Source organism: Elgaria multicarinata, chromosome 7 (genome assembly GCF_023053635.1).
Source record: "Elgaria multicarinata webbii isolate HBS135686 ecotype San Diego chromosome 7, rElgMul1.1.pri, whole genome shotgun sequence".
In the NCBI taxonomy this organism is placed as follows: Eukaryota; Metazoa; Chordata; class Lepidosauria; order Squamata; family Anguidae; genus Elgaria; species Elgaria multicarinata.
Genome location: NC_086177.1, coordinates 69574705 through 69591621, shown reverse-complemented (window position 1 = coordinate 69591621; position 16917 = coordinate 69574705). Strand labels below are relative to the sequence as shown.

At 41.0% G+C, this 16917-nt stretch overlaps 1 protein-coding gene across 2 annotated transcripts in view; it reads left to right on the top strand.

The window, feature by feature from the left end:
- The first annotated feature begins 7313 nt into the window (after positions 1–7313).
- TOX (thymocyte selection associated high mobility group box) overlaps positions 7314–16917 on the top strand; it is a 236707-nt gene continuing 227103 nt past the window's right edge. For both annotated transcript variants that reach the window (XM_063130763.1, XM_063130762.1), the window contains exon 1: positions 7314–7576. In XM_063130763.1, the coding sequence (XP_062986833.1) occupies positions 7442–7576 (135 nt within the window). In that variant the 5' untranslated portion in view covers positions 7314–7441. The remainder of the gene's footprint in view (positions 7577–16917) is intronic.

Genomic DNA, 16917 nt, shown 5'->3' with positions numbered 1-16917 from the left:
TTCCAATTTTGAAGTATAATTCTCTTTGCTACTATAAGGGCTCTCATTGTCCATCTGTTAATCCCCACATCACAGGGATGTAATTTAAGAGTGCGTGGACATCCACTATTATCACAGATTTTTCAAAAACAAAACTTATACAGACAATGACTTCCAACCCAAAAAAGCAACTACAAGACATGCCCATATCACAGGCCTCCACAGATGAAAGCACCCAAAACACGGAATCTCAAAAACAGCAGGTATTGCATTGGAGTCAGGTTCTGCCTTCTGTTGACGGAAAGTGCTTCTGCCTAGATTTTATTTGGGGGGGGGGGGGTTCCCCCCTCTTCCCTGCAGCACAACTCATTCCATTCAACACTGTCCTCTGACCCTCTGTGCAGCATTTTCAAGGAGTAGGAGTGGCTGCCATGGAGAGAAAGGGGCAGGGAAGTACCTTTCTGCTAGCCCAGTTTCACATGCCTAAATCTAGAGCCAGCCTGCTGTACTTTTTTTTAATCAAAAGCATATTCAGTGTAAAATTGCAGCTATAGATTTTGGGTTGGATGCAGAATTAGTTATGCTGAGAGTAGACCGTTGACATCAATGAGGCAAGCTAGTCATGACTAGCCTAAGCCCTGTTAATTTCAATGGGTCTAACTCTGAGGATGGCTAAGTTTGGATCCAACCCTGTAAAAGCTGGAAAGTACTTACATCATATAGGTATTGCAAATAAATATTTATTTATTTATTTATTTTTATTTAAGGATTTTTATGCCGCCATTCAGCCAAAAAAGGCTCTCACGGCGGCTTACAAAAGTATATGCAAATATGCAAATATATTTGAAGCTTTCGTTTTATTTTTAGTGAGTTGAACTTCGAATTGATTCAACCTAACCCGATAAATTTGCATGGTGCAAAATTCTCTTTAAATAAATAGGCAAACTCGGTAGAACTTCTTAAATTAGTGCTTTTGTAATTTGCTCTTAGATATTCATGAGTTTTTATTCTGGAAAGTGTAGATTTTCTCAAACCTGAGGCCTCATGCATGTTATCCAAATCAAAACTCAGATTTCATTTCAGTATCAGAACACGTTAACAGAGAAATACAGGCCCTAAAAGTCAGAAACACAAAGCATCTTGGTTGACTCTACAAGAACTCAATTTTAAGAAAAATAAAATATGCCCTTTCTGAATACCATGGTTAACGTTAATTGGTTTTGTCTGGCCTCTTTCATTCATTTTGTCATTATGTCATCTTTTTTCTCTACTTAATTTTTTGTTCCAGCGTTATTAGATTATACTCCCCTTGGGAAGAGACCATGCCTAGAGTACATAAGTCAGGGCAGAGGGTTACCAGGATCACCTTTAATTGCAGCGTGTTTGGAGCACTAAAACTCTAACACAGGCACTTTGGCTTTTCACTGAGGCCTGCATAGAAGGAGCCTGTTTAATGGGGTTCAGTCCCATTTTCTATTTTATTATGAGCCCATTCAGTTTGCTTGTCAGCTCCTTTTTAAGGGCCAAAACAAACATTACCTTAAGTTCATATCTAGCAGTTATAACTTTTTTCTCAATTTTTACTGTAGAGTAGACACAGGGGCCCCAATTGAGATCAGGCCCTCTGTGTCTACTCTAGAATAAAAATGTAAACATAAAAACAAAACTGCTAAATATAGAGGTTCATCAGACGAGCATTTTATTGCATGCTTTCTATTGCCCACTTACGGATGTGTGCACATCCTTTAAATGATGTTGTCTGCCTCCTGCTCCTTCCACTTGATTTTCCAGCACAAATCCGGCTTTTTTTTTTTAATGGAATGTGCCGCATTGTCCTGCTGTGTGCAGGAAAAGCGGTGTGATTAAAATGGCCCCTGAATGGGCCACATGGGGTCTTTGTTTACCCCCTCTTTCCCTTCGAGCAGAAGAGGAAGTAATGAGGGACAAACTTTGGAGCAGAGAAGCAATGGTAAGGAAACACGATTTTCCCCCCTGTGAAGACACTCAAGATGTGTATATAGACCCTATTCAGACAACATGCTAAAGCCACGCTGGTTAAGCATTTAGTGTGCAGTGTGAACTATGACTATGAACCATTCCTAATCATAGTGGCTACACAACCATGGTTTAAACACGCCCACTAACCATTTGCTGCAAAGGGGTTAGTGGCTTAACCATGGCTTAGTGTGTTGTCTGAACAGGCCCATTGACTTAAAGTCATGACTGTTTTGCTCATACGTTTACCAAACTTCAGTGTATCTTTCAATTTCATTGTCCATACTTTGTCCTACAGAATTCATGTAATATAGCTTCATCTCCTATCTCATCTTAACCTAAATCCCTAGATATCCAAAAGAAAAACCACTGGAGTTTACTGTTAGTCTTTCCTAGGTTGGCTAACTAATATCTCCCTATGCCTGCCTTGCACAGCAGATTTATTTATTTAATTGTATTTATATTTATAAGACTTGTTTCTGGATCAAGTCCATCCTAGGAAGCAAACAAAATCCATGAGGTTTTTTTTAAAAAAACAAACAAAACAAAAATATAATAAACTTTCACATCCAAAAGATGAAAAAACCAATAATATATTAAAATGAAATACAACCAGTATATAAGGAGCTGGGGGAGGAGGAACACATTTTCAGAGCCATAGCAATAAAACAGCGGCATGACCAATAAAACATTTAAATATGGAGAAAAGAATGCTGGGTAGTGAGGAGTAAGTACCCTCAAGCGGTGGCAGGGACTGACTACACCCTGGAATAGTAATGCCTCTGTGCCTTACAGCTTCAGTCATACAACCACCACATGCACACACAGAGAATGCAGGTGACCAGATATATCAGCTGCTTCCTTGGGACACTGTGGGGCAGGTGTTTGTTCTTGTAACTAGCAGCCATTTCCTCCTCTCACTTATTGGCCTGTGTGCTCTCTCTGGAAGGATGGTGGTTGGGATTAGCCAAAGTGGGTCCATTTCTCTCTTTTGCCCAGAAATAGAGCAATAGGCAACCTAGTAATGTAAGGAGCAGCCACTTCCTATCATGGCCGTGCCTTCAATCTCCCAGCCCCCCGATTCCAGGTGGTCAGGATTGGATACCACAGACCCAAACAACCACTGAACCACCCAGATAGGGAAGGCATGAGAACGATAAAGGGGAGGAAGTGGTTGCAACTGTCACTCAACAAGCAAGCAAGCAGTGACAGGGACAAGGAGCAGCCACCTGTGCTTACCTGCTTTCTCCATCTGGGCACTGAGTCAGGTCCCTATTACTGTCTATATGTACCTGGCCTGCAAGTCAGGTTCTTCTCTAAACCGTGGCTGTGATTTGCTTCCTTGGGCAGATGGGAAAAGGAACAGGGCCACCATGTCCCACATCTAGATAGCCATAGGAGAAGGACTAGGAGAAAAAACACTACAGAGGAGAGGGACACCCAACTGATGGATCCAAATCTCTCAGGAGGCCCCGCACCAGGGAGTGGAGGCCCTTGCTCTTCAGTGTCAGCTGGTCAGGGGCTGTTGCCGGTGGGCCTTCCTGAAGCACAGGTATCTCCAGTGCCTGCTTCAAGTTTGGAGGACCTTTGGTCAAGACACACTCAATGGCCCCCTTCCCTCTGTGAGTCTACTTTCTCGCTGCCACCAGCTGCCATCGCTTCTCATCCTCTTTGTCATTATTGCTACCGCTTGCTTGCTTAACAGAGAGCCAGGGGGCAAGTAGGCAGTAGTGTATGCTGTTCCTCCATCTCAGCATCGCTATTGTCTCAATCAGAGCAAGAAGCAGTTGAACAAGCAGGTTGCAATAGTGAAGAGCAGGAGCAGCTCCAGAGGGCTCTTTTTTAGTGAGTCCCTGCTTGGGTGTGGGCCCTTAGCAGTGCCCGACCATGCCTACCCCTGATACTGGCCCTGGATGCCTCAGCAGATATTCGATGGTCCTGATCCATGACTCTGGCCCCACTGAGACAAAAGCCCTGTGTTCCATAGATTATATGAAAGACATACACAAATTTTGAATACATAGAGCTGCTCCAGCATGACAGAGACAACTTCGGCAACATTTGAACTGTTGATTTTCGACTGAGCTCTCAATGCTTTCCTTTTTGTGTGTGAATCAGGCTGTTATACTGCCCATCCTTCCTGTATCATCTTTCTCATCTGTTTGTTTTTCTCTTACTCTTCTACGCCTCCTCATCAATGCTCACTTCTTAAAGCTTTACTTTCTTATGTCACCGTTAATTGTTATTGTCATTTATTTATTTATTTATTTATTTATTTATTTATTTATTTTTCTGTATTGCCCAATAGCTGAAGCTCTCTGGGCAGTTCACAAAAATTAAAACCACAAAATATAGGTTATAATATAAAATATAATAACTTAAAACTACAGTGTAAAAGTGCCAGTAGAGTATAATGTAGCAGAGTGCAGAAATTTAAATTGCAATAGCAGATTTTAAACAACAGAGTTTAAAAAAAAATGGAATGGTAAAAATGCTGGTTGTGGGGGAGTCTTCATCTGGAGCCAGAAAAAATGCAATGTAGTGTCAGGTGAACTTCTCTAGGAGGCTCACTCCAAACTGAGGTGCCACAGCAGAAAAGGCCTTTTTCCTGCCTCATTTTTTTTGGCAGAGGTTCCTGCCGGACAACTGAAGATGATGATGATGATGATGATGATGATGATGATGATGATGATTTATATTTCTGGACCGCCCCATAGCCAAAGCTTTCTGGGTGATTTACAAAGATGACCTTAGGGTCTGGGCAGATACATATGGGAGAAGATGTCCCTTTAGATAATTTGGCTCCAAGCCATTTACAGCTTTGAATGGTAACACTAGCAATTTGAATCGTGCCTGGGAAGGAACTGGCAGCCAGTACAGCTGGGAAAGTCCTAGTATAATATGTTCATGTTGGCCAGACCGTGTTAACAGTCTTGGTGCCCTGTTTTGGACTAGCTTTCCAAAGCAGCTTTCAGGCTGTTTCCAAAGGCTGTCCCCTGCATAACGCATTGTAGCAATCCAGCTGAGAGGTTATCAGAGCCTGGATAATTGTAGCTAGGCTATCTTGGTATAATTAAGGGCATAATTACACAAAGGGGTTGTCTGCAAGTTATATATGCCATCTATTGTATGTTGTGAAATACCTCCCTCACAGAACCCAGGTGACACTATTCCCATTTTACATGCCAGGAGAGACAGAGAGGTTTTATAATGTTGCAATGGCTGAAGGAAGATTCCATGTTCTTTGGAAGTTCCAACATGATTGCGGAAATTTTCTGTATGATCTTTCTGCTTAGTGCACTTTTAAAATTCCTTTATATTGCATCGCAGGCTGTACTGAGTAGGCCTGGAGTTGCTTTTCTCATCCTCCATTGTAGCAATTGCTCCATTCCAAAATGACATCTCTTGGAAGCTCCAGTCCTTCATTTGAGACAGAGGAGGCTGCCGTATACCATGACAAACCACTGGTCCATTTAGACCAATATTGTCTAATCTGACCGGCAGTGGCTGTCCAAGGTCTGAGGCAGCAAGAGGTCTAAAAGCTGGAATGGAGTATGCTGGAATGGGCCCTTTATTAAAAAGCAAAACAAAAACGCAACTATGCCCAAAATAATGGCATGTATTAGACACTTGAGAACCCTCCTTCCCATCCAGTCATCTGTGACTGGTGAATTTGGTTGTTTAGAACTTGGAAGCTGGGTTCGAGGCCATTGTGTTCTGTTCCAGATGGGTTTTGGTCATTATGGGAATAATAATAATAATAATAATAATAATAATAATAATAATAATAATAATAATATAATACAAGGGGTTCAGTACCAAAATACCATTCTGAAATGTTTCTAACACAGGCCATTGCTTTTGTCCCATCCCCCCATTCCAGCTTTTTCCATTCTGGCTTTTACACTGTCCCCATTTTTCCATCACTTGCAGTACTTTTAACTGCAGATGCCAGGGTCTGTGCTGTGTGCAATTTACCATTATACTCCATGTTGGAGCTATCTCGCTTTTGAGGAAATGGCACTTTGCACAAGCTCAAAAATAGGATAACCATATGAAAAGGACTGGGCTCCTGTATCTATAACAATTGCATAGAAAAGAGAATTTCAGCAGGTGTCATTTGTATGCATGCAGCACCTAATGAAATCCCCTCTTCATCACAACATTTAAAGCTGCAGGAGCCCTGCACTCTTTTATATCTGGTCACTCTAGCGATACTGATCTAGCTACACTCTAGCTATACTAGAGTGGCCAGATACAAAAGAGGGCAGGGCTCCTGCAGCTTTAACTGCTGTGATGATGTGTGGATTTCACCAGGTGCTGCATGCATACAAATGACACCTGCTGAAATTACCCTCTCTATGCAACTGTTAAAGATACAGGAGCCCCATCCTCCTTTTCATATGGTCACCCTATGAAGGCCGTCCTGCTCTAAACATTCTTGAAAATGGTCCAGCCAAGAAGCTGAGGGCATGTCATGGGGTCTCAGCCTAGCTCAGACTATCCTGACAGCGTTTCCCTTTCACCTTCGTTTCCCTCCAATTCTTCCTTTCCCAACATTCCCTTCCTTATTCCTACAGAAGCGCTGCGCGGAGATGGTGCCATAGTAACTAGCAGGGGGTGAGCCTGGCGGAGGAGAAGCAGAGTGGATGGAAAGGGAGGCTCGGCTGGCGGATGCCACAGCGCCCCCTGTCTGCGCTTCCCCCGCGCGCTCCGCGGCAAGCAGCAAATGGCCCTGGAACCGCGAGCTCCTTTGTGTGAAGCACACTCGGAGCCCACAGCGGCAGCGGCGCACGCCGAGTCCCTCCTCTCCGCCCTGCAGCCGGCGACGCGAGGCAGCCGTTCCAGAGCCGCCGGATCCCTGCCTCATTTCTCCCCTCAACGTCTCGACGGTAGCGGGTTTTTTTTTTTTTTAATCTTCCCTTTCCCCGGCAGCCCCTTTCTTTACCCCTCAAGGTGGGGAAATAAAGACCTCAGAAATAAAGCCATTGAAAAGAAAGGAGAGAGAGAGAGAGAAGAGGAGAAAAGAGGCTGGGAGGGAAAGAGAGAGAGAAGAAGCGAACTCTCCGAAGGCAGCCCGAGATCCCTGCTCGGTGCTTTGCCAAGTAGCGTGTGTGGGGGAAGCAGAACTCCTTGAAGTTACCTGCCCTGCCGTAAGAGAAAGGAGGCGGCTTCGGCTGCGTCTCGTGCAGCCATCTGCAGACGAGACCCGGTGCTTTTTTTGGAAGAGTTTTCGCCTCCTTTCTTCTCTTTTACAAGCCACAAACGGATGTGAGGCAGGGAAGGTGTTTCTTTCCTTTTTTTCTCGTTCTTTGGCTGTTGTTTCTCCTCCTCCAACTCAGGTACCTCAGTCTTCTGGGGCTTTTTCGGGTTTGTTTGTTTGTTTGTTTGTTTTGCTTTGATTTTTCTGCTTGAACACAAAACACAAAGAGGGAAGACCGAGGAGTTTGCTTGATGCTTTAGTGCAATGGACGTAAGATTTTATTCACCACCGCCGCCGCCACCACCTCCTCCACCGCCGCCGCCACCTCAGTCTGCAGCCGCTCCTGAGACTCCGTGCCTGGGACCTTCTCCTTGCTTGGACCCCTACTATTGCAACAAGGTGATTTGGGGGTTTGCTTCTTTTCCGTCCGAGGCGGGGCGGGGGGCTGGATACATTTGTAAATGGCTGTGGCTTGAAGAAGGGACTTCAAGCTTGGCAGGTTGTAACAGACTTGAGCTAAACACTCGAGGAAAGGCACAGGCGCCTCTCTCTCTCTCTCTCTCTCTCTCTCTCTCTGTGTGTGTGTGTGTACATGTACATGTGTGCTTTAAAGGGAGGTGGGCAAGCGAGGTTGCTTTCCTGGTTCAGTGTTTATTTCGTGGGCGGAAGATTTGAAGTGGTGAAGAGGTTTGCAACGGGCAGGCAAGTCTGTTGTATCTGAGAGTCTAGATGCCTCCAAAATCAAACCCTGGGATGCACATGGGAGGGAGGAGGTCTGGAGAAGGAGTATGCACTTCTCTTCGCCTCCATCCTTACTCAAGAGCAAGTCCCATGGCGATCGACGGAGGCGTCTTCCCAAGGAAATACATCCAGAATCACCAGGGTCCCTAAACTGAAAGTCTCTTCTAAGTAGTCTCTCTGCACGCTTCGGATGCTTATGCGGGAGATTTAAATCCAGCGTCGACGTCCCCGTCCCCGTCCCCCCCTCGCCACCGGTCCGCCCCATAAGCTCTTTTTAGTCTTGCTTTCGGCGACTGCTCTGAGAATGACAAAGCATTGCCTGTGCACGCCGGTTCGTGTGTCAGATCTTGGCCAAAGCCCGCGCCTCCAGATTTTTTGTGGGAATTTCAAAATCAAGAGAGTGACAAGTTTCTACTGAAGAGCTGGAGGACTGGGTCCGGAATCCAACTACGCGAATTCCCCTATAACTTGATTCGGTCGCCTAACAGCACAGTTACTATTATTATTATTATTATTATTATTATTATTATTATTATGGTTTTCTTCACGCTCACGGGGGAGGAGAGGAATTTTCAAAACAGGCACACTGCCAGGGCAAGAAGAGAGGGAGAGCCGTGCTCTAACGCGATCCTACCCATGTCTGCTCTAAAGGAAAGTTTTATTGGGACTTGATCCCAAGTCAGTGTGTATAGGATTGCATGAGAAAGGTTCTTCTCGTTGGTTTTGTGCTGAGATCCTTCGCACTTAATACCTCTGTCTAAAAATAAGAGAGATGGTCATGGATTATTTACTTTCCACATATATTCTTTCTCTCTCTGGTTTGAGCTAGCTGCTAGGCATGATATTCACTTTCTCTCCCTCCCCCCCCCCCCCCCCCACCTGCTGTTGTGGAATGGGCAGCACTGGTCCTAAGAAATAATCAGGAAGTGCAAAAGCTTTCCAAAACACTTCTTGAACACACCCTCATGAGGGGGTTGGGAGAGAATAAGAGCTGTGAGCAAGCACTGGCAGCAAGATTTGTTTAAACCTGGATGCCTGTTAGGCTTTTGTTTAAGAGGTCGCTCTGGAAGGCTGGAGCTTTTGCAGGCAGTACCAGATGTTTTCTGTGCCCTATAAACTCCTCATCTGTGCTATAGGCTACTTCTTGCTTTTCCGAAGATTCTGTGCTTCCTTATTGCCTTCCAACAGGCAAGGAGTTATAGATGGCCAGCATTGTTCTACAGAAGGGGCAGTGTGTTCACTTTACATTTGAAAGGGTGAACACTGTTGTGTTTTGTCTATTGTCATGGGGGTATCTGTGTTACCGGCTGTTTCAAGCGCTCTGGGCAAAATGCACCCAGATGGAGTGGTGGTAATACAGAGTACTACTTTGCAGCTTGTTTCGAGAGTGCAAACTGCTGCACTGTTGTAAAAACAACAACACCCCATTCATTTCTCAGGAAATTTCCAGCATAATTTCATCTGCCATTCATGATGTGTGGAACCCATTTCTATCCATGATTAGGACAAGTGTGACAAGAGACTTATAATATCCTACTAACTTCCTGACTGGAATCTGACAGCAGGGTTACAAAAAATTACACAGACAGATTTGTGTATAGCGATCATCTGAGCTCTAGTACTTGGCCCTTTGGTTTAGAACAAGTAAAACCTTTCCAGTAAAAGTTTTCTTTAGCTATGATAGCATGGAAAAGGAGGGAAAGAAAAGCTTATAGTCTGGATAGAAGGAAAGTTCCCCCTACCCAGCCATGCCAAGCTGTTTGTGTGCTAAGGCTCCTTAAGTACTCAGCAATGATTATTATAGAACTACTTTCACTCTATGACTTGCCACTATAAAATATAATCTCTATTATTTTTATTGTGAATTGTAAGCCTGCCATGCTGAAAAGTAAAGAAGCATTGGGTAGAATTAATGACATAAGCACCAAAGTGCCTGAAGAGCCATTTGGCAATGAAAACTGGACGAATGGTTATTAAATCTATCAGTGATTTAAAGCTTCAAAAAGAAGGTAATGACTTGAATACACATTTCGCTCATCATACTCAAGATGGTCGGCCAGATTTAATTTAAAAGTTAAATGCTTTGGAAAATCAGGAATTACGCTAATATATTAAATCATTTTCCAATTAAGTGCTTTAAATCATTTTGGGTGGGTATCGCTCTGATTGAATAAATTAATTTAGAAAGTCTTTTTCTCTCCTCTCCTCACCCTCTGTCCTTAGTCAGTTTTTTTTTAACTAGCTGGTTAAGTCCAACCATAAAGAAGGAGCAAACTTTTCTTTAAGTATGGAAATGAGGCACTCTATTTAACTTAGCCAGAACTGATAATGGATTTCAGAAATGCACAGTTGTAAGACTTCTTTTTCAGCTTAGGAGCGACATACCAGGAATGTTTCTCACAAGACAACATTCTTTAAGCAATGCATAGTCTGTCAAGCAGCTCTGCCAATGACCATTGATTATAGTAAATGGAGTTGGAGTAGCTTTGCTAGCTGGGCCTCTCTGAGGCATGTGTTGACTGAACATCTCATTTCCCTCCATTTTCACATCCCTGTCTATCTAGACTGATTAACATGGTTATGAAGCCTTAACTTTAAGTAACCTGTTCTTCCTGACTGCAAAAATACAATGTGCTAAGTTATTTTCCTGGAACTGTTCTTGGAGAACTTTTTCTAAATGTTGCTTTCCTTTAGCAAATTTGATGAGTACTGATGCAAAGGCTGCCCTCTTATGCCAGTCAAATTTTTTTTTAAAAAAATATATTCAATGGCACTTTTGCCAGAATAATAGCTTTGGTGTTGACAGTTTTTTCAGTACTTTCAAGCTATTTAGAAATTGCAAACCAACTTTAGTCTGGCTTGTTTACTTTGTGTAGAAACAACCGCAAATATAGGTTGCATTTACTTTAGGGTAATCCCATTTAAAATGGTGGTGTTACTCTACAATAAGTGGATTTGTAAACTTGTTAGGATGATTAGCAATCAATCAATATAGGTTTTATTAATGATCCCAGGGTCCATGTCTTCTGACATAGAATGTCATAGTTCACATGTAGTTGACAGTATCTAGACTTACATTTCTAGCGCTAATTATAATAAATCACACTTGAAAATGTTTTAAATAACATGGAATCATGTAGATCTTTTTGGTCTGCTGTTCTTCTGTTGGTTGTCTTTGTTTCAAAAGATGATGGCGATCTTTTCTTTATAAACTTAAAATTATGTCCCTAAACGTTTTAGTTGGCCATTACTATGTTTTCCCTTGCAGTGTAGCGTGCTTTGTATGTATTGTATTGGATCATATTTCTTTTCCAATCTAAACCTCAGAGGGAGAAAAGTGAAAGAACAATGCAAACAATGTTGGTTATGGCAACTGTGTGAGGTATCTCTTATACAAACAGAGAGAATGGATGGTATGCTGCTGTATATAGGTCAGCCTTTGAAATAATATAGTGAAGCTCATAGGCCGGACAGACAGATTTAGACTTGAGGTAATAAGGCTCATCTCTAAAACTTACAGGAGAACTGCATTTCAAGCAGTTATATGGGTGGTAATTCAGAAGATATGTATATTTTAATTTTCCTGGAAACAGTTATGCTGCACATTGTGTGATCATGGTAGTAAAATAATTTCCTAATCTTTTGCTGTTTGGAGATGTTATGCCTCCAGTTTAAACATGTATCCATAAAGAGGAGTACTTATCTTTTCTAGACACTGTTTTGATAAGTATTGTGAGTAAAAACGATGGCTTACATTTTTTGCCAGTTACCATTCTTTTCAACACTGCTGAACTATTAAGTATTTGCTTAATTTTGTTTTGACACTGGTAATAACAGGGAAGCTGACTTATGCCAAGAACAGGAGGGACATAATGGCTTTTATTGCTCCCAGTAGCTAGCCTTGCAAAATTATGTTCAGATTTTTTTACCCTGAGATTTGCTGGTTCAAAGATATAGAAGCCCACAGCTCATTTGCAATTTACTTCCTTATAGTTGTCAGTGCAGTGGAAAAATACAAGCTGCGGAGAGAGAGAGAGAGGGAGAGGGAGAGGGAAAGAACTAGACTAAACAAAATGGGGGGTGGGGAATAAGGAAACACTACAAAAGGGTACATAGGGCAAATCATATTTTAAAACTTTCGAGTTGCCTCTCTCAGAAAACGAAAGTATTTACAGAGTATTGTTAGACTTTAAGGTGCAACAAGGCTCCATTGTTTTTGTTTTTTCTGCAATGGGATAGCATGACTAACCCTTGGAAAGTATTTACCCTATTTTAATATTGTATCTTTACCATACCAAACCAAAACTTAGATATTGCTCTTTACAAAATGTCCCAGAAGTATATTTCTGCTACAAGCCTGAATGCCCAATATTATTTTTTCTGAAATAGCTACATTTGAGAATTCCTTGAGGAATGTTCCAAAGTGCTTATGTAGCAATATTTTTGAAGAGATTTCAACATCTGTGCAAGAGTGGACTCAAATCTGTACTAAATTTGTTTTGTTTTGTTTTATTCTCCTGGAAGGGTGGTTTTGGGTGCAAGTAACATATTTTGGCTCCATTGTTAGTTCCTCTTAAGGACAGAGGATTCTCTATACTTCTATTATTGATTTTGTGTGTGTTGTTATTAATTAGCTTTGTTGTCCTTTAAGCTAGTTTGTGTGTCTTCCAACCACAATCTTCAAAATACTGTTGAATTTCAGTTTTTCCAGAAAAAAGAACTTATATTTTATAATACAGTAAAAGTTCATAAACTGAAAACCATTTGATTGATGACAGAGATGCAACACATTTTTAAAAACATTTAATTTGGTTTAATATAAAAACTCAAGATGGCAGGCACCATCTTAGAAAAAACATACTCCCTTCTTTCTTACGTGGCAGGGAATAAGTCTACTAAGATGGTGTAGCTAGGACACATTTATGGATTATCTAAAAACAATGAAAAAAATTCAGAGCAGTTTAATCTACATATAATGTAAATATATTCAGATTTAACTGCTTAATTAGTCAAAGCCATAAATTATGATGCAGTCCTATACACATATAATGGGACTTTCTTCTGAGTAAACATGTATAGATTGTGCTATTAGTTGACTAAGGTTTCCTTAATTGCATGACAACCCTAAATGGGGCTTTTACAAGATACGGCAGCCTAGTGTGGTTATTTAACTCACTGTGAACATGTGGGACATGTAGTTGCCATTTTGAGTATGCAACCCCGATTCAGGTGTGTCATGTCATGTGAACCTGATAAGCATGGGTTATGTGAGGATTAAACAACCTATAAATAATCCATGGTCTGTTTTTAGGGTTATTTAATCCTTGAATAGCTCATGCTCACTGGGTTCTCATGACATGGCTTTTAAAACTTGATGTTGTTCGGACTTTATACTGTTAGTTTTACCCTACCCTGTGCCTGTTTGCATTCTCTTCCCCTCCTTATTGTTCTACTATGATTTTATTAGATTGTAAGCCTATGCGGCAGGGTCTTGCTATTTACTGTTTTACTCTGTACAGCACCATGTTCATTGATGGTGCTATATAAATAAAAAATAATAATAACATGACAATCCCCAAGTGGAGGATGCATATGAAACCTGGTGCCTTTGGCTCATCGTGGAGTAAATAAACCACAACGATCCACAGTATGTTGTCCAAACCCAGTCAATATAGTTGTTGAAGCAATAGAGTTGTCTAAGTAGTTCATTTGGTGAGCCACTTTATTTCAACTTAGCAGACAAATAATATTCCTGTGTTCCTGTTGGGTTAAACATAAGGAAATTCTATCTTAAAAAATAATTCATAGCCTATGGACTCACATGCATAATCTTGTCAGGGTATGAAAATAATATTTAAGACTGTGAGGATGTGGAGCAGATGCTGTGAGAAAATGCAGCTGGGTATACTCGCTTAGGAGAAAGCAAAGCTTTGAATAGCTTCCCAAATTAACGAACCACATGAGCAATACATTGATGTCTAGTTCGTAGTCATTTCTTATGGGCAAGTTAGATCCACTTATTTGAGTGGCATTTCTTTGAGAAATTGGTGATTCAGACCCTCACTTTATTCGATAGCACAAATCTTTGGTAGTCATGTCATGATAGAGACTTGCATTGAACTTATTTTTGTGAATGGATCACTCATGTCCCTGGATTTCTTTTCCTCACATGTCTTGCAAGGCTATTGACTATGTTGTAGGGAAACCCAGTATGTGGTGAATCCATTAACAAAGAATAGTCAACGTATGGCTCTCTACCACAACCTGACTGTCAGAGCCTATATATGGTGAGAAAATGTTTGTGCAGGTTGACCTGAGATAGTTTGACGTTTCAGCCCACAGGGGGCCTGGTCCTTGTCCTTAGATACTAAACAGTATTTTGCTGTATGGACATAGTACTTTATCTTTATAGTGTTATAATATTTATTTCTAAAAGAGGAGAGAGAGAAAAAACATGAATGTTTTGATATTATCCAGCACTTAATGTAATCAAATATACTTAGGCTTCTGACTGGAGATGCAGACCTAGTAAATGAAATGCCATTGATTCCAATAGACTTTGCTCAGAGGCACGTCTGTTTAGGATTAGGGTATGAATACTTACATTAGGCGAGAGACCAGAATTCCTGAAACTCTATATCCACGGCCAACACAATAGCGCATACTGAATAGTCCTGGTAAAAGCTTCCCCATTATGAACAGGGTTGAAACACTTTTATTAGAAGGTGGTCTACTGTTGTGTTCCATCTTTGCTCTCTTTGTTAAAACAGATAAAAGTGGCTGTTGCTGACACTTAAAAAAAATAAAATTATGAAGATGGTGCTTGCCCTGCGTGGCTGTTTTGCCTAAGGAATCATTTTCACTTAAAAAAAACCCTATTACAAACTGATCAGAAAATGTGATTCTTAATGAAAGTGCCAACAGACAGTTAATTATAGGCAGGAAGATATGGAATTTTCTTTAACCTGAATTAGATTTTTCTGCTCATAACATTTTTCCCTATAGCTTTGGGCTTGAAACTTGCAACCTTGTAATGTGAGGGCTGCATTCCAGTTTGGCAGTAGATTAGACAAAAAAAATCTATTCAAGTCTGTTTTGTTGTACATGCAACAGTGTACATTTATACAACGTATATATGCCTCTGTGTATATGTATATCTGTGTGTATGTATAGTAAAGATGTGGGCTGGAAATGAATCTTTCCACTCGCAGTTTAAGTACCTGCTTGTATATAGTCCTTTGCTGTTCTTTCACAAGAAAGTTTTTGTGTTAATTACTTTAAATCTCTTGTGATATATAAACCTAGTTTTTCTTTTGTCTTGAGAGAGTTCTAAATAGTGGACTCATCCAGATTAGTAAATAACATGTGTTTGCTTATTTTACACTTGATTTCAAAAGCTAAAGATTAGCCAATTAGTTTAAATTAATATACATAATATATTTGATATCTACCAGGTGTGTGGAAGACAAACTATCATTCATTAAACAACTGCACTGTCTTCTGGTCTGTTTCTGAGCTCAATTGGTTCTTGCCTGTAAAGTTCTAAACAGCTTCCGGTGAAACTACTGAAAGACTACTGTTTCCTTCAAGTAACTCCTCAGGTTTTACAATTCTTCCCAGACATTCTTCTCTGAGTCCCCCCTGCCTTTGGAGGTGATATGGGTGGTGACTAGGATAAGCCTTTTCAGTGGGTAACCTGATTATGGAATACAGTTGCTGGGACAACTTGCTTGGTGCTATTGATTTTGTTTTTCAGAATTGGGTAAATATGTTTTTATTTCCCCAGGTCTCAGATCTGGTATTTTTAATGGTTTTTCACTGAGGCTGCTGTGGTGTTGCTGATGGCTACATATTTTGTATTAATTTTATTGTTGGGTAAGCTATTCTGAAAGTTTTTTGACTGAAATAAATGATAAATAAATAAGTCTTCAAAATAAATGATAAATAAATAAGTTGTACCTTTTACCCTATCATTTCTTTGCTTGGCTTGTCCAATATGAAAGGTTCTTTTGCCTGGCCATTCAATTAATGTTGACAGTCAAAATGCATGCAAAGCATACTTTTTAACATCTACATGAAACTGCTGGGATACTTTACCCAGGGATGTGGGCTAAGGGTCTTGCCAATATGTGGAGGGCATCCAGCTCTGCCTCTCTCTTTCTTCCAAAACAGTAGTTGCAGTAGTTTATCTGAACCAGTGGTTGGGCATGGTAATGGACTGGATGAGGGCTAATAAACTGAGACTTATTCCATACAAGATGGAGATCCTTGTTTGCGGGTGATTCATCTGCCTGGTTACCCTGTTCTGGAGGAGATTGCACTGGTTTGCGTAGTTTGTGAGGTGCTGTTGGATTCATCATTGTCACTAGAGGCAGAGGTGGCCTCAGAGGGTTGGAGCTCCTATTATCAATTTAGGCTGATATACCAATGATGATCCTATTTGGACAGAGATAGCCTTGTGACAGTTATTCACACTTTGGTAACTTCCAATGACTAATTATTGCAACTTTCAGTTACCAGCTATTGCAATGCATTATACATGGGACTACCTTTGAAAACAGTCCTCAAACTTTAGTAAGTCAAAAACAGGTTAGGCAGACTGTTAACTTGGATGGGCCGCTATAATCATATTATGCCAGTATTTTGTCATGTGCACTGGCTGCCAGTCCATTTCTGGATCCAATTCAAAGTGCTGGCTTTAATCTTTAAAACCCTAAATGGCTTGGGCCAGGTTACCTGAAGAACCGGCTCTTCCCATATATGCCGATCTGGACCCTAAGGTTATAATCTAAAGCCCTCCTCCAGGTATCTCCACAATGAGGTGTCCCCACCAAAAGAGAGAGTCACAGTATTTTTCTGCTGTTTTATTATTATTTTGTTGTAAGGTTGTATTTTAAATTCTTAATTTACCTGTACGTTGCATAGAGAACTTGGTTGGTTTAAAAGTGTCATGTAACCTTGTCTTGAGAGGCCCTGTGTAAATGTTTTTCCCAACCATG